This window comes from Euleptes europaea, chromosome 12, assembly GCF_029931775.1.
Source record: "Euleptes europaea isolate rEulEur1 chromosome 12, rEulEur1.hap1, whole genome shotgun sequence".
Taxonomy (NCBI): domain Eukaryota; kingdom Metazoa; phylum Chordata; class Lepidosauria; order Squamata; family Sphaerodactylidae; genus Euleptes; species Euleptes europaea.
The window spans coordinates 33,893,373-33,919,993 of NC_079323.1; the positions used below are offsets into that span (position 1 = coordinate 33,893,373).

The following is a 26,621-nucleotide window of genomic DNA, read 5'->3' on the forward strand; positions in this document are numbered from 1 at the left end:
TATGTCCTGTAATGAGCTACACCGCAATAGTCTTGACCAAATTCAGCAGCTTTTTTTTTTTATAAGAGAAACTCCTGAGGCAAAAATGCAAGTTTTAGTGCATACTGCCTTTGAACTGTGGATAAAGCGTAACATGCTGTGTAGTAAAGTGTAGTTACAATACAGTGCAGATATTGGAGTTCAGAATTTTCATAAAGCTCGGCCGAACAAAATATAACATTTAAGCATATCAAAACCATTACCGTATTTTCCGGCGTACAAGACGACTTTTTAACCCCGGAAAATCCTCTCAAAAGTCGGGGGTCGTCTTATACGCCGGATGTATGAGTGCGGGTGCTGAATTCCGAGCCGGACTGGAGAATGCTGAGGCGGGGTTGAGACTCGGGCCTCTGGGGCCTCGCCAGCCTGCATGCTGGCTGCGCCGCCGGCTTAGTGGGCCCCTGTGTGCGTGGCCGGGTTCATGCAGGAAGGAACCTGGGACCTTCTGCAAGCGGGTGGGTGCCTTTGTGTGTGTACGGGGGAGGGGCATGAACCGGGAACTAACCTGGGACCTTTTGTAAGCCGGTGCGTGCCTCTGTGTTTGCGAGGAGGGGGGACCGGGAAGGAACCTAGGACCTTTTGCAAGCAGGTGTGTGCCTGTGTGTGTGTGTGTGTGTGTGCGCGCGTGCAGGGGAGGGGGGGAACCGGGAAGGATTCCATGTTCCTTCTCGGCTCCCCCCCTCCCCTGCACACACACACACACACGCACCCGCTTGCAGAAGGTCCCAGGTTCCTTCCGAGTGGTGGGGGGAGGGAGAAAGACGCTTCCCCCAAGGCTGCCCCTACAGCCGCAGTGTGCAGGAACATCGCGGCACACTTCAAAAAACCCTTTCACTGCCTCAGCTGTTCCTGCACGCCGCGGCGGCGTGCGCAACCGGGCTTCACCCTTCCCGCCTCCCTACCCCGCCCCCAGAGTCGCCTAATCGCCTCCCGTGCGGATGCTCCGCCGCCGGGAGCTGCTTGGCTTCTTCCCTTCTTCCCCCCTCCCTCTTGCCACTCAACAGTTGACAGGCGGCAGGGGGGGGTAGAAGAAGAAGCCAGCCGCTCCCGGGAGCCGATTAATCACTCTGGGGGTGGGGTGGGGCGGGGTGGGGAGGCGGGAAAGTTGAAGTCCAGTTGCGCGGGGTTGCGCGCGCCGCCAGGTGTGTGTGTGTGTGTGTGTGTGTGTGAAGGCTTTTCTCTGTTTTCTTCCTTTTTCTGTCACTCCTTTCTCTCCCTTTCTTTCTCCCTCTTTTTCTGTCTCTTTCTTGGTCTGTCACACTCTGTCCTTTTCTTTTTCTCTGTCCTTTTCTTTCTCCCCCATCCATCTCTCTCTCTCTCTCTCTCTCTCTTTCTCTCTCTCTCTCTCTCTCTCTCTCTCTCTCTCTTTCTCTCTCTCTTTCTTTCTCTTTCTCTCTCTTTCTTTCTTTCCCTCTCTTTCTCCCTCCCTCCCTCCCTCCCTCCCTCCTTCCTTCTGACATTTATGCATGGGAGGTTTTGCCTTGGATTTGCCACTCTATAGACTAGATGCACATTTTCCCGATCTGAATTCTCAAAACTCAACAATAAATCCCATGCAGAGTTTTGAGAATTCAAATGGGGAAAATGTGCATTTAGAGAGCAGCAAATCCAAGGCAAAACCTCCCATGCATAAATGGCCTTTCTTTCTTTCTTTCTTTCTTTCTTTCTTTCTTTCTTTCTTTCTTTCTTTCTTTCTTTCTTTCTTTCTCCCCAAAAACCTCCCTAGTGTCGACCCCCCCGACCCCCCACCCCCCGCTGGGAGATCTACAACCGGTATGGCATTGGTATGGCCCCCGAATGATGTGATAAATATGCAAATGGCCCTTGGCAGAAAAAAGGTTCCCCACCCCTGCCGTAGAGAAACCGCCTCTAGCAGTCGCAGCCGGGCGGATGATCACCCGTGCAAATCTCCTGCCGCAAAGAGTTTCTCTGACACCATAGGGGTGGGACCTTCTGCTCGCTGAGCGGGTGCTCTGCCATTGAGCCATGGCCCCTCCCCTATGGGGTCAGAGAAACTCTTTGGGGCAGGAGATTTGCACGGGTTATCATCTGCCCGGCTGCGACTGCTAGAGGCGGTTTCTCTACGGGCGCTTCTACCCACTCGCCTCGCTCTGGGCTCAGAACCCGGCCGGGGCAGAGTGCGAACTACACTTCCCAGTGTGCCTCGGTTTCTCTTCGGGCACTTCTACCCACTCGCTTTGCTCTCGGCTCAGAACCCGGCCACCATTTAACTGTGCGTTGTGTGAAAAAAAAAAACTTCTGTTTTGAATCTCTCCCCCTCCAGCTTGAGTAGATGTCCCCGCCTTCTAGTATTATGGGAGAGGGTAGTCTTATACGGCGAGTATATCCCAAACTCTATATTTTAGCTTGAAAAGTTGGGGGCCGTCTTATACGCCCAGTCGTCTTATACACCGGAAAATACGGTAATTAAGGTTATTAATTTGCTGTTTCGTTGCATCTAGACAAATTAGGGAGAACACAGTGCTTCATTCCAACCTATAAATGTAATTTTTAAAAAGTTTCATCTCTTTTTCATGAATTTGTTTAATAGAAACAGTGTTAAGTAACAGTTGTTACTTTATTTCGGTAAAACCTCTGACTGTAATATAAGTAATTTAATTAGATAAACCAATATTTTATGTCTTGATGAGCAGAGAATTCGTGGAATGTATTGATGCTCCCATTGGGGTTTGCAAATGAAGTTCAAGAATGGTCTTTTTCTTTGGTCTATGTAATTTTTGTGATCGTTTTTTTGTTTCGGTCTTTGTATCTATGCAGTGTTTTTTTCTTTCTTAAAAAAGAAAGAAAGAAAAGAAACAGTTTTAAGGAAGCTTGATGATGTAACTAAAATGCCAATATACTCTTCTTCCATTTCTGCTGCAAAAAATTATAGCATGTGCAAAAACACATGCTATAATTACTAGTACCGGTAAGTGGCTTTAATGGAAAGAATAATGATATCAATAGAGACATAGGTATATTTCATCAAAATTTAGGAAGTTAAACAAATTATATTTCATTCTAGGAAACATTAGTCCATACTTTTTATCTTGAAAGCATATGTTTTGTGAGGAGAGACAGGGGCTTGGTTATAATAGCCATGCTAGGAATCCTACAGATTTGTTTCCTTCTGATAGAATGCATGCATTCAATAATGACCCTGTCTACACTTTGTGCTTTTTGTACATATCCGTTTTAGATGAAAGAACATGTATGCATATTAACTAAACAAAGGAAGGGTTGTATTTTATCAGCAGATTATTTCAAAATATCAAACAGAGAGAAAAAACAATGTCCCGTTGAAATGGCTAATGGGCAATACATGGAAAAGGGAAGGGTCCATTGGAAAGCTGGGTGGATAGCCAATAGCTCAAAATGTGGGAACTGTACCTGCAAAAATGTCCCCCCCACCAGGAGCCGCAAAAAGCTATGAATGGGTTTAAATGGGTTTAAATGGCCAAATTATTAGGGAAACCCGAATTCAAAGCCGAATTCCTACCTTTACAGGTATAGGAGAATTCAGAATTCGGGTTTTCCCGAATAAAAAAATGGCCAATAAACCCGAACCTGAATTTTAACGAATTTTTTTATTTCAAAAGCCCTAAAAGTGACTGGTTCAAGGTCATGAACTGTATGGCAGATATAAGACTATGAACCAAAGTCTCCCTGCACTGTCAGCGTTCAGACTTATCTTGTTAAAAGTGCCCATTTTTGTTGAGTCACTAGAAGTTCTCTTTTTATCGTCACAAAGTTTTTCTGTCAAATAGTACTGTGAGCCTTATAGTCAGACTTGGTCCATCCAGCCTAGTATTGTCTAGTCTGACTGGTATTAGATTTCAAGGTCTCAATCACAGGTCAATGTTACATGGACATCTGAACTTAGATCTGCAAGCAAACTGAATCCAAATACTGACTCTACTTGTGAACTCTTGGCACAGAAGGTATGTCTTTTAAGGTTATCATAGAAGTTTGTGTTCTTAGAAAACTTGTCAGTGCTCTTCAAATTTGTAATAAATTATTTTGGAAGGCCTTTATTTAAGCATTGACACAGAGTGTTTACCAAATGCTCAAAACAAAACCTCACATGTAAAGATATTCTGAATTGCCTCTCATTTCTTTATATTTTGTGAAATAAATTTCCTTCACCAGAAAGTGTACATATTGTACACTATCTGAGAATATCATAAAAATTATATTTAAAAAATTAAAAAATTGAAAGGGAAAACAGGACAAAATAACAAAATAAATTGACAAATAAAATGCATTTCATGTGTTCATTAATGTAGATAAGATTGACAATGGGGAGTGCTGAAGGTTTTGTGTTTCATTATTTATGTTTAAAGAACAGTTCCCATTTTATTAAGAGATAGTATAAGATCTGATCAGTCTAGGAATTATCTTATTGTTCCATGTAATATTGTGATGGGGCTGCTTGCCTACTTTCCAGAGTGTGCAAGCAAAATGTTTGTCCTTCACAGACATGCTGGCTACAGTAGGTTTGCAGAAGAATGTAGTTGATACCTCTGTTGCCCCCACCCCACCCCCAAGTCTACAGTATGTGCCTTCTGTGTACACACAAAACATTTGCTCTAGACATGTGCAGCAAGCAAGTACAAAATAAAATAAGAATCAAGCAGGACTCAGATCTGCTTATATATTCTAGAATAAAGACAGATCTTGGAAAGTGGAATAGAAAGTGAAAATGCTATGAATAGAAAATCTGGGGAGATTATCCTTTTTGCAGGAACACGGATAATTTTATGAAAGAAATTGTAGCCCTAATTTTAATTTCTCACCAGCTACTTACACAATTACACAAATACCTAGAACTTTCTTAAATTTTACCATTTACCAGTTCAAGCAAAGAAGCATCATAAATCAGCTTTTTGTCTGATGAGGCATTTTCAATGATTAATTAGAATATTAAAATTAGCGTAAACCAGACCGGCTGTAGCTGTTCAGATCTTGGACAGAGAAATGTAGTCTTTTTTCAGAACCTGCTAAGATCCTTTAACTGCAGGGGCTAAGGATGGAACCTAGGACCTTCTACAAGTGCTTTACCAATGAGTCACAGTCTCTCTCCAGAGGAAGTGACATCAAAAATCTACAGCAACTAGAATATCTGATTTAAAAATAGCTCTCCTTTGCTTTTAATTCTGCATCGCCATTGATGAGTGATTCCTAATTGAGAGGCTCTTATAACATTGCTGTTAATCATGCCAATTTGTAAATGCATAAGAGAATGCATATGGAAAGCCCACCTGACTTATTTGATTCCCTAGCAGACTCTTTTGTAACTATCCTATGGGTACAATGCCTTCAAACATGAGGAAATATACATACTCCTCTCAATTTACACACATTGTAGATAAATTCAAAGATGAATCTCCTCAAAGCACTTTTTAAGAATTGGCACCTGTAGATCAAAATAGATGAGACACTGGAACTCAGTGATCAGATCTTGAGGATGGATTTGAAGGGACTGTTACAGCTGTGCTGGGAATAAAATGTTTAATTTATATACACTGATAAAACTGTCTGAAATGTGTTATATATTTTGTAGCACCCATTCAATATGTGACATTACACTATCTGAACAGTCCCTTCTCATCTAAGGTCTGACAGACGATGTGGTTAGCTGTGCTTTGCTGCACCTCTGTTTCCATGAGCCCAAACCAGCTTCCCCAATTAATGAACTGAGTCTGGAAGACAGAAACAGATTTTTCTGGAAGCCATCTGTGAAGCAAATGAAACTCTGGTACTTTCCAAGTACTTTGGCCCAGATTACATCTTCAGCTAAGTTATTGCATTATTTTACAATGCTATTTTCTTATATTCCTGAATTTATGTGTTTCCCCCCTAAATATTATCTTTTAAAGTATTTTCTTGGTCTTCCTTGGATTATTCAAGGTTATGACATCTCAAATTCTCATGCAGCTTGGTAACTACAATAGCCATGTGTTATTTGAAATATATGTGAAAGGGGGTGAAGGGCAAGGAATAAAAGTAAGAGTTGGACAAACTCATTTTCAGCACTACAACTACCATGTATAAATAATATGAAGGCTTTATTTTGCTGTGATTACATTTCCTTCTTAAAGTCTGTAGTCTCAAGAAAATAATACTGTAGATATTTTATATATAACAGAGTACTTAGAGGTAATCTTCTTTTAGGAAAAATGTTGTGTGTGAACCAACCCTAAATTTAATATTTTAATGAACTCGAAAAACAGCTGTCTCAAAGAATTTCACTTTTACCTGACAAAGTTGTTTGCATCTAGTAGCAAAGTTAATGACTAGTCATATTACTTTTAAATAACAATGAAAAAAAGAATGCAAAAATTAGTGGACATTTTAACTAAAACAGTAAAATAATCAAATACAAATGTTAGTGATTGTGGATGTAATGGTATGGCTCATATTCTGCTTTACAGTTGCAAGCCAGGAGTCAATTTTTCATCAAGCAGTTCATGAACTGTTTGAAGTTTGAGCCCATTCAGCAGGTTACTTTTCAGTTCTCCAGATTAGAGTCCACTGCTCCAAACCATCGTTTTTAACCACTAAACCATGCTGGCTCTCAAGAAAGGGAGAGGGCATGAGTGACAGAGAAGGGATAGGAGGAGAGGGAAGAAAGTAAAGGAAGGTAGAATGGGATTCACCCTCACTTCAAGTTTCTTGTCGGTCCTTACTTGTAATCTCTAATCTAAGAATTAAATAAGGCTCAGAGTTTTGGTTAAAAATCAACATGTAACTGGCTAACATGCAACACTTAATCTTAAAGAGCAGTATTAATTACTGTTCACCATTTTGAAATTGTGTAAAGCTACTATGTTTCGTATATATATATGAAATCATTCTAGCGATTGGAAATGTGCAAGCAAGATTTCAGAACAAATAGAAGTATCTGTAGCTGACGAAGTTTCCTGTCTCCTTTGCTTTTAAACCTCCACGTGTACCCAACACCACAAATATATATGTTATCAGATCCCACAACCACCTATCCAAAATACAGTTTTGGAGATTGCCTTACCAACTTCAGTTATGTAAGGTTTTCCATCTGATGGTAGAGGAATATACTGGTTAGAGAAGAAGCTGCTGCCATACCCCAAGATGAAGCCTTCCAGTTTGATGCTTGGACTCGACCGAATATATCTCATGCACACTGCATCGCCAGTAGCATTGATCTGAACTTTCAGACTTTGTCTCTTAACTGAGAAAAATACAGAAAAAGATGTAGGAGGTTACCATTGAAGCACAAATTTGTGGTATAAACAGAACACACATGTTTAGAATAATTATTGCAGGGCAGGTCAACAGGTTAATGGCAGTCAATAGCATTTCCAAAGATCCTTCAAAATAATGATATCACTATATAGATGTAATATCCAGTTTGCAGAGCACAAGTATCTAATTCTTCCTACTTCCCGACTATAATTATTTATCTTGAATTCTTATAACACAAGTAGACATGCACCTGATATATGCAACTAGGTTGTAAAACAGTGGCTACTTTATAAGTAATCATATAGGTACTGGTCCTCCTAGCAAGCTGTTTGGCATGCCAGTCCTCCTTCTGGTGTGGTTAAAAGTGTTACATCCACTCCTTGTGTGGTTATTCTTAAAGGAACCACCATGACTACTTCTCATTTTTGTATATTAGGCCGTGTGTGTGTGTTAAGTGCCATCAAGTCGCTTCCGACTCATGGCGACCCTATGAATCAACGTCCTCCAAAATGTCCTATCTTTGACTGCCTTGCTCAGATCTTGAAAACTGAGGGCTGTGGCTTCCTTTATCGAGTCAATCCATCCCTTGTTGGGTCTTTCTCTTTCCCTGCTGCCCTCAACTTTTCCTAGCATGATTGTCTTTACTAGTGACTCTTGTCTTCTCATAATGTGACCAAAATATGATAGCCTCAGTTTAGTCATTTTAGTTTTTAGGGTCAGTTGATCTATAACCCACTGGTTTGTTTTTTTGGCAGTCCACGGTATCCATAACACTCTCTTCCAATACCACATTTCAAAGGAATCTACTTTCTTCCCATCAGCTTTCTTCAATGTCCAGCTTTCACACCCATACATAGTAATAGGGAATACGATGGCATGAATTAACTAGTCTTGGTGGCCAGTGACACATCCTTACACTTCAGAATCTTTTCTAGCTCCTTCATGGCTGCCCTTCCCAGTCTCAATCTCTTTCTGATTTCTTGGCTGCAGTCTCCCTTTTGGTTGATGATGGAGCCAAGGAATAGAAAGTCTTCAACATAAAAACCATAGCTCATGGCTTATAGAGGCACTCGGGGAAGGATTCTATTCAGCACGAACAGCGCAGTGCAAAAACGAGAATATTACTGCTGCATCAGTAAGGGTTTTTTTTTTTTGTCTTTTTAAAAACAAAAGTCCTTTAAAAACATTCTTCTCTTATTAACAGTTAAAAGTCCATTAAGGACCTACATCGTTTGCCAACTGATGTTGACATTTCGTAGGAAGTAGCTTTACTTTTGTTTGTTGCTCTATTAGAAAATAGCTGTGATTCCCAAAATTCTGAAAAGATCTATAAGTCATAGAAATCCAACTTAGGGAGCATATACAACTCAAATGCTGCCAGTTACTCTTTAGGCACTTTGCTATTTACCATTATCACAAAAAAAGATTGAGCATATGCATTCATCACATTTTGAAACAACTGTATGCTCAAAATAACAATCAATAAAAACAGCAAATTGCAATAAAGCCATAAATTTACCAGTGAAACTGAACATCAGCTAGCAGCAGGAGGTTGTATACTCAATACTGCAAAAGAGGCTTTGTGGCATCAATTTTGAATGAGAAATTTGGTGACTGTTACACTATTACTTTGATTTATCATTCCGATGCATTTCCGGATGCAGAGCCAACAACCCAGTTCCCAGTAACATTACCCAATCTTGGCTAGGTCTTGCATAAACATTCATACTAATTAAATGATATTGTCACCTATGCTGTTCAAGTGATCAGAGCAAGCCTGATCTTACCAAATGACAGGTAGTTAATTTCTCTTCCAGACAATGGTGTTGTCAAGCAACAAGTGCAATTCAATCAGTCCCGAAGTGTTGCTTGGCCCAAAGCACAAAAGTTAAAGTGTAAGATTAGTTAGGTTCTGAATTTGAGCCAATGGGCATTCATTAATTCTTCGTTTCACTTTGTAATGCATAACATGATCATTATAAATGTACAAACAGGGGTCCCCCAATGACTTGGGGGTGGTATTTCATTTCCCCCCTCTGCACGATTTTAGCTTTCCCTTCCCTGAAAGCTACTATAGCCTCTTTCATTTTCCTGCTTCCTTCTCTCCTTCCCACCCAACAGCCAACTTAACTTTACGTGCCCCCCCATTTCCAGCTATCTCTCCTTCCTAGCAGCCTCTACGTGGAGAAACTGTGGCCCAGTTGTGTGGTGCCAGCTGTTGATCATCACTGATTTACATAAAAGCAACATGTATTTTTGCCAGGATTTTTTGTTGCTCTTCTTTGACATCTGTGTACATGCTCAGAGGCACTCTTCCTTCCCAAGCCTGATATTTTCAGGGACAAGTCCTGATGCTGCTGACATTTTCCAAGGCTGACCCTCAGTGAGCCACTGATGAAGCCATGTGCGAAACGTGATTTGAATCTAGACAACACGTCCGGTCACCTTCCCTTTGTGGCTCTCGCCTGGGACATCTGCTCCTTCAGCTGTCTATAAGTACAACAGAAGTCCATACTGGATTATAAATATTGACTTACCTGTTTTCAGGATATTTACCTACTTTGTGTCTTTGGACATTTGAACTTGATATCATATTGGACTTCCATTATTTATTTTGTATGTGTATCTTCGTCATCCTTGTATATATATTTTGCACCTTTTGCACTATTTCACACTTTGATAAAGCTTACTTTTGTATTACAATTTGTGAGTGCTGTCTGGATCTTTCCCATTATCCATACAGCACTGAGCCTTTATCTTTTCCAGGTTTTCCAACCTCCAGGTACTAGCTGGAGATCTCTTGCTATTACAACTGATCTCCAGCCGATAGAGATCAGTTCACCTGGAGAAAATGGCCACTTTGGCAATTGTACTCTATGGTATTGAAGTCCTGCCCTTCCCCAAACCCCACCCTCCTCAGGCTCCGCCCCAAAAACCTCTTGCTGTTGATGAAGAGGAACCTGGAAACCCTACGCATGGGTAACATCTTGCCCATCAGGCCTTAGAGTACTCATATATTTATACTTGCTGGGTCTGCCTTGATTGCCTCTGCACCTGAATGGGAATGTAGTTGATTATCCACAGGAGAAAAGCTATTATTGCCAAAACACATTGCTATGGAAATATGCAAACTATTTTATTGTGCACCATTCACATATTTACTGAAGTCAATGGCAACCTTCCCACTGATTTAAGTAGAGCTAGCATTCATTCACCCAGAAGCAATTACTGGGGAAGACTGTCTTCCCCGTTTCCAAAAATCAGCTGCAGCTACACAGCTAGCAAATTCAGGCAGAACAACAAAAGGGACATCTGCATTGTTTGTGATAAGCCAGTCCATCTGTACAATTCCCATGAGAGGTGCTGAAATGAGCATGGTTAGAGAGGCAGCCTGTGTAACATGATAGGCGCAAAGATTTTGGTTCTCTCTGCCCTTTGTTTTTCTTCTCTTCTGACCTCTTTGGAAGATCCAACTGCACAGCTGAGGACAGACAAAATTAACACTTATGCTGAGCCAGTTGAAGATACTAAGTCTTTAACTGACAGTTTGGGATTCTGTTTGTCAGTAAAACTGTTCAGTTTTGGGCACTGCAATTTAAGAAAGATGTAGACAAGCTGGAACGTGTCCAGAGGAGGGCAACAAAGATGGTTAGGGGTCTGGAGACCAAGTCCTATGAGGAAAGGTTGAAGGAGCTGGGTATGTTTAGCCTAAAGAGGAGAAGACTGAGAGGGGATATGATAACCATCTTCAAGTACTTGAAGGGCTGTAACATAGAGGAGGGTGCCGAGTTGTTTTCTGTTGCCCCAGAAGGTCGGACCAGAACCAACAGGTTGAAATTAAATCAAAAGAGTTTCTGCCTAGACATTAGGAAGAAGTTTCTAACAGTTAAGAGCAGTTCCTCAGGAACAGGCTTCCTCGGGAGGTGGTAAGCTCTCCTTCCCTTGAGGTTTTTAAGAAGAGGTTAGATGGCCATCTGTCAGCAATGCTGATTCTATAACCTTAAGCAGATGATGAGAGGGAACACATCTTGGTCATCTTCTGGGCATGTAGTGGGGGTCACTGAGGGTGTGGGGGAGGAGGTAGTTGTAAATTTCCTGCATTGTGCAGGGGGTTGGACTAGATGACCCTGGTGGTCCCTTCCAACTCTGTGATTCTATGATTCTATATATACCTTGGGCACACTGAGCAATCAGAATGAAACTGAACATACATGTTCAGAGCAAAATTCCACATTTCAAGTCAATACTGGGCCAAGTTTACCAATCCAAAGGCCTGTGGGTGAGGAAAATATTGACATTTCAATAAAACACTGAAACATCAGAATCAACCTTGAGAAGGACATGCATAATATTCTATGATCAAAAACAGACAGATCCAGCCACTTCTGTTTGAAGGAAGAACAGTTGAATTAGAGATGGGGAGAAAATGACTAACTCCAAACAACAGGTAGTGGCTCATGGATCACAATCCAAAATAAAGAGGGAATGACTCTGATGCTCATGGACAGCAAGAGGAGGAAAATTTGAGGAATCCCACCAGGGGCAGCTGGCAGATGGAAAAAAATCCCACTGAAATCAAACCGGGCATGGAATATGTGAAAAGGGACCAGAAGGTCCAGGGATCTAATGCCAGCTCTGAAAAGTTAAATATACATTTTGGCTACTTTGATGGTAATACTTAACTCTGAATACAATTCCCCATTGGGATTATTTTGGCCTTGTATTTAAATAGATGTTCACAACTGCTGTAGACCTAATCGCTATAATTAGAAGACCAGAGCTGCTGGCTGAACAAAGATGACAAATAATTATCTACTTATGGATACTCAGAGGTTGATTTGTGGCCTTTTGTTGTATATGTAATTTAAAAACAGATTGTTTTTTTTCAAATCTGGATTTAATTGCTTTCGTATACCCTGAAGAATACCCTGGAGCCTCCATTCAATCATACTCTAGGCAGTTTTAAAATATTAGCATGCTTTACCAATGCAAACTCATCATATTATACACAGCTCTGTAAAATGTGAATGCTTTCTTTCTCCTACTGCTGCTCTGAAGAGTCAGCATGGTGTAGTGGTTAAGAGCAGTGGTTAGGAGTGGTGGACTCTAATCTGGAGTACTGGGTTTGATTCCTCACTAATCCATATGAGCGGTGGACTCTAATCTGATGAACCGGGTTGGTTTCCCCACTCCTACACATCAAGCAGTTGGGTCACCTTGGGCTAGTCACAGCTCTCTTAGAGGAGGGGAATGGAAGGTGACTGTAAGCCGGTTTGCTTCTTCCTTAAGTGGTAGAGAAAATCGGCATATAAAAAGCAACTCTTCTTCTTCTTCTAACTCTGATCCAGTGTTATTAGTTTGATAATTTGGTACTATAACCGGGAGAAGGAGCTTAGAAAAAACACTTTTCTGTTTTCCTAATTGCAGTAGGACGTTTACTTATGAAAGTCTGATCTAAACAATGCCCATTCATAAATATGGGAATTGACAGAAATCCAAGTGGTCAAACCCCCTTCCGATCTGACAGTTATTCTGTTGCTTTGCTATCTAGTTCAGGATTCCTGAACAGTGGGAAGAATGGAGCTGTAAGAGGAAAGAGTGACACTATAACAGCAAATTAGCACATGACAGGTTTGTTCTAACAGGTGTTTCTGTGCTTAGCATTTTCACCTTCTACTAAAAAGGGTGTGTGTGTGTGTGTGTGTGTGTGTGACATACCATAGCTACCCTTCAATACCTCAGGAATGGATAAGAAGCTTTGTAAATATGAATTCTTGCTTATGATTGTTAATATTGTCTCTATGCCAATAAAGGTTTGGATGGATGGATGGATGGATGGATGGATGGATGGATAAAAAGCTGATGTTTGCCAATTCTCTTCTGTCTTGCCCTCTGTAAAAGTGCGAATTTTACTAGAATGGGGACACTTTGCCCTATCTGACTGAAATTTGTGATGAAAAACACCTTGGGTGATGGATGCAATCCTGGAGAATTTTGCCCTAATTTTTTTTTGGGGGGGGGATATTACATCTAGAAAGGTGTTTGCCACTGAAATCAATAGTAGTAACTATTGCATTCATTTTAATATGGCTTGCTTTAGCTCCAATAAATAATTCAACCCAATAAAATGACTAACCCAATTTTTTGCATACTCACTGGTAAACCAGTCAGGAGCTATGAAAGAACAGAGGTGGATGGCCAAACTCATATTTACCTTTAGAATAGTTCATTACCATCTAAACTTAAGAAGAAATTCTGAATGGCAGAATGTAGGCTTGACAGAGCAGTGTGTTTTCCACTTGGCAAGCAGTACTGGTCATACTGTTGTGTGTGTGTGTAAAGGGCCTTCAAGCCAACTTATGGCGACCCCTTTTGGGGTTTTCATGGCAAGAGACTAACAGAGGTGGATTGCCAGTGCCTTCCTCTGCACAGCATCCCTGGTATTCCTTGGTGGTCTCCCATCCAAATACTAACCAGGGCTGATACTGCTAGGAATCAGTTAAGCATTGTTTAAATTATACAAACAGTATCTAGGTCTTTGAATAAGACAAGTGTTTTATATTCCTTTGCTCCATGGAACAGTCCAGTCCCTTGAGACCTTCGTTGCCAAGTATTCCATCCGGCTGTTCTTTTATATTTTTCATTTTTAAAGTGTGGGGAAATATGAAGAAAGTTTGATTGCCGTCTTGTTGCAGTGTATTGTCAAGTTTCTCTACAGCCAGGGCGTCTGAGAGTTTTTGCAAATAGGAGATACCGCAGTGAGCTATGTTAAAACAGCAAGATATCTGGTCTTGAAAATCCAGTAACCCAGGGAACCAAAAGAAAAGAAAAACTAGGGAAGTGACAAGCAACAAAACCTGATATCCAAGATTGAGAAGATGTTGCAATTTCAGTTTTCCAAAGAAAATCATGGTCAGAATCCAACACAAATAATGCATATGGGATGCTCAGGAGAGAACAGGAGTTACAGATGTTGTACCAGCTGTCAGTTTGCTTCTGGACACAATCCCAAGTGCTGGTTCTTAGCTTTAAAGCACTAAATGGCTGAAGGATTGCCTGTTACAGCACAGAATACTGACCATCAATTAAGACCTGCTTCTTAGTCCTTAAGGAAATGGAGTGAGTAGCCACTTGAGACAAAAAAATTCCAATGGTAGTGCCCATTTTGTGAATGCTTCCTCACCCTAAAAGTTCTCCTAGAAGTTCAGACAAAGTTGTCTTTGCATAGCCAGAAGAGGACAATTTTATTTACCAGGAACTTTGTTAGATTTCTCTTGACCTCATCTTTTCAATTTTATTCATTTTTACTGATTTTGTATGACTTACTTGGCCGGTTTGCTCTGCAGTTATCAATATACTTTTATGCTGGTTCTTATATTTGCTATTGCTAGGGTTGCCAAGCCCAGCCTGACAACCAGTGGGAGACTGGATCGGGTGGGAGTGTGGGGGGAGCCTGGACGTGATGTCATCTCTGTAGGAATTGTTAGAATCTATGGTTTTACCATACATCAGGGGACACCAACCTTTCTGAAGCTGAGGGCATCTTTGCAACCACAAAATGTCAGGATGCCTTTTAAAATGAACATATTGTTTAAAAATATTTTCTTGCATACGCACAGCTTATCTTCAGTTATGCAAGAAAGATCCTTATGCTGTGGTGGCAGCTATTGCCAATGTTATAGATTTTAAAATCTGCACTGCCAATCAGAAGCCCCTCCCACACACTTTTTTTACATTTGGGTTTTTAACTGCAAACTTGGGTATTCCTCAAGGTGTGTAGAAAAACTTCTGCACATGACCCCACAGTCCAGATTTTTTTTTTTTTTGCACCTGAGGACCATTGTTCAGATTTAGATATAAAGATATAAAGTACAGTAATTTTATGCCAATAAAGGATGTTATGACTGACTGATATAAAGATAAATAAATAAGAGGTAGGTGCTTATGAGCCCTTTTCAAAGCCCACATGGGTGAAGTGACCATAGTTTCCTCTGGCACTGAACTGGTTGCCACCATGATGTGTTCAGAAGGGATAACAATCAATCTCACTTTTTACGGTTCAGTGGCAACTGGCAAGCCTTCATTTTCCCCTGAAGACCAGGGTTTTCTTTAGGTATTAAAGCTTGGAAAGGAGAATTCCTTAGGCACATTCACAGAATAGGTTTTCATTATACTATTAACTGCATCTTTCTAGTCTCTAGGAGATCTCCTGCTAATTCAACTGATCTCCAGCCGCTAGAGATCAGTTCACCTGGAGAAAAATGGCCGCTTTGGCAATTGAACTCTATAGCATTGAAATCCCTTCCCTCCCCAAACCCCGCCCTTCTCAGGCTCCGCCCCAAAAATCTCCTATCGGTGGTGAAGAGAGACCTGGCAACCCTACACTCACACAGAATACAAAAATTAAACAGCACAGTTGGATCATCTGCATATAACATTGCTGTTCACTGTTAGGTAAAAGTGATAGACATGTAAACCTTTATGCAAACATTGGATGGACAAAATTATAGCCACAGATACATTGTCTTTGAACATTGGAGCATATTGTACACATAAGAACTGTGGGCTAGAAAATCTTAGTTCCTGGCACAAGGGATTATAGAGAAGCACAGTGTAGAATTAGATCTCATGAGGCTTACATAGAAACTTTTTTCCACAAAATTACCTAAAATTCTTTAAAAACCTATATAGAAATCCCTTTAGGATAAAGCTGATTTTCACCCTTTCTAAAGTTTATTATTTCAGATTTGTTTTCAGAATCCATAGTGATGGATTTAAATAGGTCCGATTCTTGTCCCTATATCCACTGGTATATACACCAATAAATATGTTGATTTCAAGAGAAACCATGTATTTACTACTTAATAGATCACCACCAAGACTCTGGGAAATCATTTGATTACCAAAAGTACACTAGCAATGCAATCCTAATAATACTTTCTGGTGAGCAAGCCCCATTAAATAGACGTGCTTAGAGTTGCTCTTCTCACTCTCCTGAGTAAACTTTTTTTAACCCTGAAATTAATCGTTATCCCTTTATAACTTGGAAACTTTGTTTTATTTGGTTCTTGTAGGTTATCCGGGCTGTGTGACCGTGGTCTTGGTATTTTCTTTCCTGACGTTTCGCCAGCAGCTGTGGCAGGCATCTTCAGAGGAGTAACATAGTGTTACTCCTCTGAAGATGCCTGCCACAGCTGCTGGCGAAACGTCAGGAAAGAAAATACCAAGACCACGGTCACACAGCCCGGATAACCTACAAGAACCAATGAACTCTGACCGTGAAAGCCTTCGACAATATTTTGTTTTATTTGCTTAGAGATGATGATCCTAAGATTACTTTGGCAGTAGCAAAATTTATTTAAGTCCTTTTATTCCTTGCGTCAAAAAAAAATGAAGAATAAGAATTTTCTGCTTCTCAAGAATTGTAAATTGCTGAGCTTCTAGGGAAGGGAAGGGAAATTAGTCATTGATTTTCATCTTTACTTCCTTCTCCCTTTTCCTTGGTACCTAAGAATTGCCACAATCTACTACATCTCCCACAGCTCTGAATTCCAGTCAACAGTTAAATGGTATCATATGTAGCTAAAGCAGCTTTCCCAGAAAGTCTGCAAGAGAATCCTTATATAAACAACTTTTGGACTAATTCCAGCAGAGTGGTAGTGTGAGCTAAGTGACACCAATAGTTTATATGTAGATACATATTTGGACATACTTTGGTTGGCTTTACTGCCTGTTTTATGCCACGTACTGAGGATTATGTCTGCCAGCTTGACACCAATTTAGGAAAAAGGTGCACCCAAAATTCAGAATGAGTGAGTTCAGAGAAGAAACTTCTCCAGTTCATATTTCTGGGCTAACTTTGAGCCAAGTTAAATGTCTCAGACATTCAGGCTCAGCTTGTAACTAGTTCATCCTGAATCCTCCCACTTCTGCAGCTGCTCTCTTCAATTCCCTGTTATAACTAATCTGGCAGTGATGAAAAGAGTTAGTAATGAAACCTTCATTAGGTTCTAGGTGTGCATATCGATAAACCCGAACCGAAAATAAACCTGAAATTATCCATTTCGGTAAATTTCCAGTTCTGGTTTACCGAATGCACAAACCTGGGGAGAAAGTTGAAGCTGAACAGGCAATTCTGGAAAAAACTGAATAATTCTTTGGCTTTTTTGGGTCCTGGGGGGTTATTTTTCGAGGTAGAGCCCCCAAATTCACAGCATAGCTTGAAGGTACTGTTCTGGTACAAACCTCAAAGTTTGGTGAAGATTGGATCAGGGGGTCTGATTTTATGGGGTTTGGAACGAGTCACCCCCCCTTCCATTGACAACCATTCTTCACCAAACTTCAGGGGTCGTGCAAGGAGAGTCTCTTCAAGCTATGCTGTGAATTTGGGGGCTCTACCTTCAAAAATGCCCCCCCCCCGAGAATTTTACATGTACTGACCTTTTCAGACTTGTCAGCAATGGCTGCCGTCTGCTTCCTTCCACCCTCATTGCAAGGTTGCTATTCATTATGGGAAATTGAGTTTTCCCACACTTGTAATGGTTCCTTCCTTCCTTCCTTCCTTCCTTCCTTCCTTCCTTCCTTCCTTCCTTCCTTCCTTCCTTCCTTCCTTCCTTCCGAACTCAATTTCCCATAATGAAAAGCAACCTTTGCAAACTTTGCAATGGTTGTCAATGGAGGGGGGGTGACCCCTTCTGAACCCCATAAAATCGGACCCCCCTGACCCAATCTTCATCAAACTTTGGGGTTTGTACAAGAACAGTCCCTTCAAGCTACACTGTGAATTTGGGGGCTCTACCGTTCTCTGCAACTTAAGGGAGATTCAAACTGGCTTACAATCCCCTTCCCCTCCCCACAACAGACACCCTGTGAGGTAGGTGGGACTGAGAGAGCTCTAAGAGAGCTGTGTCTAGCCCAAGGTCACCCAGCTGGCTTTGTGTGTAGGAGTGGAGAAACAAATCCAGTTCACCAGATTAGCCTCCGCTCATATGGAGGAGTGGGGAATCAACCCCGGTTCTCCAGATCAGAGAGCACTGCTCTTAACCACTACACCATGCTGGCTCAGAAGTGAAGTCATCACACAGGCGACAATAGGAGAGATTCTCTGGTGTTTGGGTAAAACTCTATGGTAAACCAGCTTCTACCACAGAGTTTTTGCCCAAATACCAGAGTGTCACCCTCATCACCATTGACATGATGACATCACATCTGGAGGTGACATCAACAAACAGGAGACATCGAGACCTAGGCCTAAGCCTGGTAAGATCCAGACTCCACCCCCCTCCCCCACTGAAGGGCAGGGGGGACCTGGCAACCCTATTGAGAAGGCCTCCAAGCACTGTTGTGTTTCCAGCAACATCATTAAGAATACAATGAGAGCAAGAGTCCATCATCATTCTTTCTAATAGAACTGGCAGCCCCCATATGATGATGAAAGCAGAGAAAGAAGTCACAGATGCAGCCATATTTGGGGTCTACACACTCAGAGGTATTCCCTAAGTATGAAGAAAAATGAAAAGAAAAAGAACACAAACCTTTAAAATGGCTGCGGAGGACTGAACATGATTAAGGGGAAACAGAATGCTGAAATCAGCCGAGTATCAGTTCAAGGAAACAAGGAAGAGAAATTAGCCTGTTCACTAGCTCATCTGAAGGAAACCCTTCTGAGTTGAGCCTCAGTTGAGCTCACCACATCACTGATTTTGTATTTCTGAGCCATGCTCAAATTGTCTGATTAATTTGGAGTGGGCTCTATGAGAAGCGCTTACAAAGATATAAAGCTATACATTTAGCTGTAGAAACTACTATATATTTAATATATTTAGGTAACTTTCTGTCACACCTTTTCTTAAGGGTGCTCCTTCTCTTTGAAACTCCAATTTATTCACCCAGTGTTTTCATTTTAAAAATTCTTTACAAAATCCTTGTGACTCCTCATGCATCTATGGTTTTCATTTTACGGGTGGCAAAGGTGGCGCAGAGCTGAGCAAGAACTTCTTTATTACTATTATGATTTGGTTATTTATAGTCTGCCTTTCTCATTGAGACTCAAGGTGGATTACATAGTGTAAGTAGGGTTGCCAGGTCCCCCTGGCCACCAGCGAGGGATTGGGGTGCCAGATAGGGTTGCCAGATACAGGCTGCAAAGTCCTGGAGATTTGGGGATGGAGCCTGGGGAAAACAGGGACGTCAGTGGGATACACTGCCATAGAGTCCATCCTCCAAAGCATCCATTTTCTTCAGGGGAACTGATCTCTGTAGCCTGGAGATGAGCTGTAATTCCAGGGGATACCCAGGTCCCACCCAGAGGCTGGCATCCCTAAATTTAAGTCAAGTACCATCAACAGGATGAGTCACAGGCCTTTTATGCATGGCTGTTTCTTTCACACACCCCAAACTACTTTGGGGTTTTGTTTTGATTATGCATGCATTTCCTGACTGTCAGAGGTCACCTTGCTCTCCTGCGCATTTCCACATGTTTTGCCCACATTTTCCAGATGCTGGCTAAACAGCATCCAGAGAACGCAGGGGAAATGTGTGGGGAGAGCGAGGTGACCTCGGAAGGTCAGAAAATGCATGCATAATCAAAATAAAGCCCCAAAGTAGTTGGGGGCGTGACAGTGAGGAAAACAGCCATGCATAAAAGGCCCTAGGTCACAATCCCTATCCCTTTACAATGCAGCTTTACAATGTGGCTTTTCTCTCAATTGCACTTCTTAATATTGGCTAACATGACACAGCAAGTAAAATGCCCAGATCAAAAAAGAAAGATGACCATCTGGCATGAAGCTGACACTGAGGATTTAATGGAAAATTGGATAGCTGGAGTTTTTACCACTGGAAAGCTTCTCTGGAAAGCTTTATGATGATTACTTATTTCTGAATGTAGGCATAAATACAATATGTCTTGTTAATTTATCTTTTTGGTTTCATGGCATGTCATTCTCATGTTGCAATCGGGCACTGAGTTACTCCAGTTTAAGCTAATTGATTTCAATGGCTTTAGCCTGCAGTAACTCTGCACAAGATTGCACTGTTGTCTACTTTTTCCAGAGTTCCTCCTTTTCTTAAGAACTCATTCATTCATTTTCTTGCAGACATAAATGGTGCTGAATTTCATATGCACGTTTCTCACAACATTCCCTGTCCTTTTTACCAAGATCCAGGTTGAAGAGACAACATAAATCCAGCAGTTGGAACCATGTACAGTAGCTGCACTTTCAAAGGGGAACAAGATGGTTTTAGCTATTAAAATTTATTGCCTGTTACAATGCTTAGGAATTATCTTCTGTTCTGACTATTAGCACAGGTTGCACGTTCACTGGAAAAAGCACAAATTTTCTCAACAGTCTGAACAGTATGATTTTATTTTTCTCAGTATTCAGGTCATAAACACAACCGTCAAATTGGCCTAATACAGAAAAAAAGTAATGAATAAGGAAAGCCAGAATGGTAAGGGAAAGGAGCTTTTGGGGAATATAAAAATCAACCGCAATCTAAAATCAGTACAGCCAGTTCTCAACATGGCCAAATCTGTGGATACAAATCCATGAACACATGAACACATGAAGCCGCCTTATACTGAATCAGACCCTTGGTCCATCAAAGTCAGTATTGTCTGCTCAGACCGGCAGCGGCTCTCCAGGGTCTCGGGCTTAGGTCTTTCACATCACCTACTTGCCTAGTCCCTTTAACTGGTTAGAGTTTCAGTGTAAGATCAGGACCCAGGTTTGAATCCTTACTCTGCTGTGGAAGCTCACCGTGTGACCTCGGGCCAGTCTCATGTTCTCAGCCTAGCCAACCTCAGAGGCTTGTCGCAAGGATAAAATGAAGGAAGGCAAGAATGATGTAAACTCCTTTGGGTCCCCATTATGGGGAAAGTCAGAGTATCAATGAAGTAAATAAATAATGTAGCTGACGTGGGGTGGGGGGGCAGATAAAAGGTAGGTTGGTGAGTGAATGGGTAGGAAGTAAAGAAGGAAACAGGGAAAGGGGGGCTGCCCGGAGAAGGGAAAAAGGAAATAGTGTGGGGAGGAGTGATGTGGGGGAAATGTGGATCCAAGTCCTTGCAAGTTTCCTCTGTGCAACTGGGCCCAGCCAGCCCCCATACTGCACAACAGGGCCATAGGTTTCCTGGGGAAAGGATGCTGGGGGAAGGAAAGAGGGTAAGCTGTTGACATGGTAGCAGATAAAGCTAGGTTGGCTGGTGGGTGGGAAGGAGAGTAGGAAGCAGGAATAGGGGAGAGGCTATAGGGGCTTTCAGGGAAGGTAAAGAGGAAATAGTGTGGGAGGAGATGCCCCCTGCAAGTCTTTTAGGGTCCCGCACGTGTGTACTTATACATTGTAAACACTATGTGGTATTCACTAGATATTTTTGCACATGTTGTTTCTACAAATATATTTCAGACACTAGAAAGTGTCTTCTTAAATTAACTGATGTGTGTATGTGCCATCAAGTTGCTTCCGACTTACAATGACTATGATGGAACTCCTCTTGTTTTAATATTTTTTAATTGAGTTCTCACACTCACACACCCTCACTAACTCTGTTGAGACTTATAACTTGTTATGACACCATTGCCACTAATTATAATGGATCCCTTATTTTCTATAAAAGATCAGATATATGGCACTAAAGAAGCTTTTTGAAGTACAACTTTAAAATGGTTTTATTTTTCTCTTTTGGGGGGATTTAAAAGTCTGGATAGCAAAACTTCATAACAGGAATGTGGTTTGTAACAGAATAACAGAAATGGGGAACGTGAGAGGGCAATGTTCAAGTGATATATTGTAATTCCAAATGTATCAAGGTAATTCACATACAAGTCTTTAAACACTTATTTTCTACTGAGAGTGATTTATCTTGGAAGTCACTGGTTTGTTTCTTAAACTTAAGCTTCTTTTACATAGTTGTTCTTTAGTTGGAACATTAACACACTTCCCCAGTTTCTCCTTTCAACTGGCCTGGGATCACTCCTTTTACCAGAGCAATTTCCCGTTGAACTCTTAGGGATCACTCTGTCAATCTTAGCACTATATCCCCAGATAACTGCTAATAGATTCTTCCTGATTCAAAACCCAAATGTGTTCCTTTTCACTCCAGAGGAGAATCCTCCACCAGACAGCTTGCAGCTCACATCATTGTCTCTAAGCTCTGTCTGTTAACTTTCTCTGACAACTGTCAGTTCTCAACTGTCAGAACTCTCCAACTGCCATTCTCAGAATTCTATTTAAACTCCTTGTCAATCACCGGGGGTGTGTGTCTCTGACCAGGACAACTGCTTAGAATGCAGCTGTCCATCACAGCAACCCTATCAATTAATAGCCTCCAAAATGCCTTATAGTTAAAAGCCTCCCTTAGGTTCTGCAAGCAGAAGGTTGTGGCTTCCTTTACTGAGTTCTTACAAAGGGAGATTTGACTCTTGAAAGCTCATACCCTGAAAATCTTGTTGGTTTCAAAAGTGCTACTGGACTCCAATTTAGCTGTTTATTGAGTCAATTGATCTCGTATTGGGTCTTCCTCTTCATTTTAATTGACAGACTAACATTTTGCTATATCTAAATCAAAAGTAGAGAGCTAGAATTATTGTATGTCTAAAACTAGCTGTTGGGGATACAGAAGATCGATCTGACAGTAAGCAAGCCAGCTGACACAGAATCAAGTGGTCTTTGCAGTTGCTGCCATGAAGCCAACTATGCCTGGAAGACCAAAGTGCCGAAACTCACAGCAGTAGTGGAGTCTTCTGTCCAGTGACTGCATGAAAATTCTGGTTTGAACCAATAGTGCGGAAGCTATGGCAATAAACCTTTCCTTTAAGTTTGTGAAGCTGTCCGGCAAAAGGATTCCCTGGAAGCTTCCATAGCTGCCAGCATTTAGACCATGGAACTCTCCAGTTTAGGAATACTTGCAAGCCATGGTGGCACCTATTTTCTGTGCCTGCCCCTTTCAAAGACAGTTGTATAGTCACTTGATAAATTATGTCTTACTTTGTATTGCATTTCAGCTGATAAAGTAATTTAATATCTGAAATATATGTGAAAGAACTTATTATTTAATTAATGTCATGTGCTGGCTGAAATCTAGCAAAATTATGGTCTTTGGTAAAATATGTTCTTCTTTTGCTTTATCTATCATAGGTAGTATAGAAATACAATAAATGAAATGACATTATGCTTTATATGAAGGCAGTGCTATTCTCTTTTTGTTTCCTTTCAACTTATGATACATTGACAAAGTGACTAATTGTTTATGCATGTAAATTTTCTTAAGCATATGCTATTATTTCCTTTAAAAATAACATATTTTCAAAAGAGTAACTACAAAAAAGAAGGTTCACAAACTCTATTTATGCTAAATTGAATATGTCCACACATGAATTACATATGCTGTATCCATTTGAGTCCTATAAGTGTTGGCTTGAAATGCATATGATTTCAACAGCTGGAAAATCTATCCCATCGTGCGTCATCAGAAAAAAAACGAGTCTCAAGATACTGATGAACTGATCCCCTTATAAAAACTGCAGGTAAGGAGACAATGACAGCCCACATTTTTTTGCCTTTTTATGTACACGTTTACCATGTAATCCACTCACACATTAAAAACTAAAATTTCAGGAAGAATTAATGGATCTTGAATAGCTATTGTCCTTTAACTGAAGTTAACATCAATATGTCGTTGTTTTCTTAGGGGCAAAGGAAGGGGAAAGGGTGAAGGGGAGATTAACCAGACCACATCAGCTTGACTGGGGCAAAAACAGCCCACAATGTTTATTGAATGTACTCACTGGAGCATTGGTGCAGCATAGGGCACAGTTCCAATCATCTGGCCACCTGCCTGTTGGCCGATGGCACCAACCATCCCCCACGTGCGCCTGCTGGGGGAGCAACATGGGGTGGCAAGTCCAGGGGTTCCATACAGGGGCAAGTCTCTAGAGCTGGGCATATCACCAAATGGATCCACCCCCAAGACCACTTGTGGGGGTCCCCATAGCAAGAGAGCCATGCAGGCAGGTCCCCAAACTGGATCTGTCCTGATGGCCAAACTGCCCATCAAAGCTGTCACAAGAACATGCAACAAAATCAAGGACAGTGCCCAACCATGAAGCGCAAAAACTGAGGGAGGGTAGGTGGGGAAGCAGCAGCAAACTGAAGACTTCGACCTGATGGCCATTTGTAAAAACTACATGAAGGATGGACCAGAATAGAAACTCTGGCTTCCAGGTCCACCTGGAAGCCCCTGCAGGCCCCAGGAACCTACTGGCCACCTGAGCCTCAGCTGGGCCAATTGCTGCAGCTCCAAGCTGCCACTGGGGAGCCAAAAGAGGAATTCTTCCCCTTCCCTTGCTCCCCAGACCCATGGCCGAAAATGCGTCCCTGGGTCAATCCTGGGGCTGTCACGTCTAGACAAATATGTTTGCTCCTATATTTTGAGAGGAAACTTTTATACTGATACATACACATTATGTAGATCTGGTAGCATGAAGACCTTACACATGAATAAGGCCTGATTTAAATGTGATACTGGCAGGACAGAAGAACCTACCCTTTCAACTTTGTATGCACCAAGCATCTTGTTCAAACTGGGCCTCTCCCTGAGCAACATTAGCACACCAATGTTACCTTCATCTTTGCTATGGATGTTTGGTACTCTAGCATTGTATTAACTGGACAATATTCAAGCAATCCTCCAACCAGACGACAAGATTATATTATTATTATTATTATTATTTAAAAAGCACTGTTGATATACAATGAGCAAAACATCATGTCTACTCTGCTCTAAGTTTACAAACTTTTAGATAAAAGAGTTTAGACAAAAGAGTATGCAAGAGAAAACCGGCATGGATAAGGAGACTCAACTCATTGTTTGGGTTTCCTATTTAATATCAACTAGTTTCAAATAAAAGCAGTTGGGATAGAGTATCGGGCAAAAAAAGTATTTCCCAACACTAGAGAACTTTTATCTTGAATCGAATCAGGGACATTGTAAATTACAGTTTGTCCTGTATATAGCTTCTATATTATATGGTTTAATATTTCTAGTGTGTATATATAGCCATTAGGAAGGTGACATGGTATAGCCTGATCTTGTCAGATCTTGGAAGCTAAGCAAGGTTGGTACATGGAAAGCAGAAAGGCTCACATTTTGGAACCTCTCGACAGCTGAATTGGTGCATCCCTCAGATGTTTTTAGACAGTCACTTTAAACTAAAAAAGGCAAACAGGAGTCAGCAGGATTCTGCCTCAGTTAATTGATATCTCTTAAACCTGATGAAGGTGTAGTCCAAATAAAATAATTCAATATATTTATTTACTTATTTATCTAAAATGTTTCTATGCCACCTTTACAATCAATTCAGGGTTCCCAAGCAGCAAACATTAAAACAAAGCATTAAAACATTTCCAACATTAAAACAATTAAATATTTTTTTTGTGCTATCAAGTCACAGCTGACTTATGGAGACCCCTTAAGCAAGAATCATTTAGAGGCGGTTTGCCATTGCCTGCCTCTGCGTCATGACCCTGGTGTTCTTTGGAGGTTGCCCATCCAAATATGAACCAGGGCCGACCCTGCTTAGCTTCTGAGAGCTGATGAGATCAAGCTAGCCTGGGGCTATCCAGGTCAGGGCAAAACATAATATAAACACATAAAAATATAAACATATAACCATATGAAAACACACAGACAGGAAGGAGGGCTAATAAGAGTTGGTAAGGTAACACCAAACCAAACAAAAAGTCGATTTACCTGCTGGCATAAAACAATGACAGCTCCCTGAGTTAGGAGTTTCAAAGTTCCGGTGCCATGACCAAGAGGGCATTTTCTTGTACTCTTTGTCCTGTCCTGAAAACCTCCAGACTAACAAAGACTACAGTCCACAATAGCCATGCAGATTAGCTTTGGATTTCACACATTAACAGATCACTTCAGGAGACAATGGTTCCATATTAACATACCACACCCTCATTAGCACATTATCTTGATACTTACAGGACAATGATTAGCACATTACCTTTGATACTTTTTGCAGGACAATGATTCAGCTCAACCCAACCCCTTTCTGACTATATATTACTCTTCCTACACACTTGACACTGACAGACCCTGTCCTTCAGTGTTACTCCTCTGAAGATGCCTGCCACAGCTGCTGGTGAAACATCAGGAAAGAAAAGACCAAGACCACGGTCACACAGCCCGGATAACCTACAAGAACCAGATTCAGGATAGATAAAAGGAAATACTTCTTTATATAATGAGAGATTACAATGTGGAATTTGCTGCCAGAGGATGTAGTGATGGCTACAGGCACAGACAGCTTCAACGGGGCATTAGATAGATTCATGGAGGATAGGTC

The 26,621-nt window shown here is 41.2% G+C and overlaps 1 protein-coding gene across 1 annotated transcript in view; it reads right to left on the bottom strand.

Annotated features, from left to right (window-relative positions):
* Positions 1-26,621, bottom strand: part of ABI3BP (ABI family member 3 binding protein) — a 166,421-nt gene that overhangs the window by 125,859 nt on the left and 13,941 nt on the right. Inside the window, exon 2 of the mRNA XM_056858638.1 lies at positions 7,070-7,249. Coding sequence (XP_056714616.1) covers positions 7,070-7,249 — 180 coding nt within the window. The remainder of the gene's footprint in view (positions 1-7,069; positions 7,250-26,621) is intronic.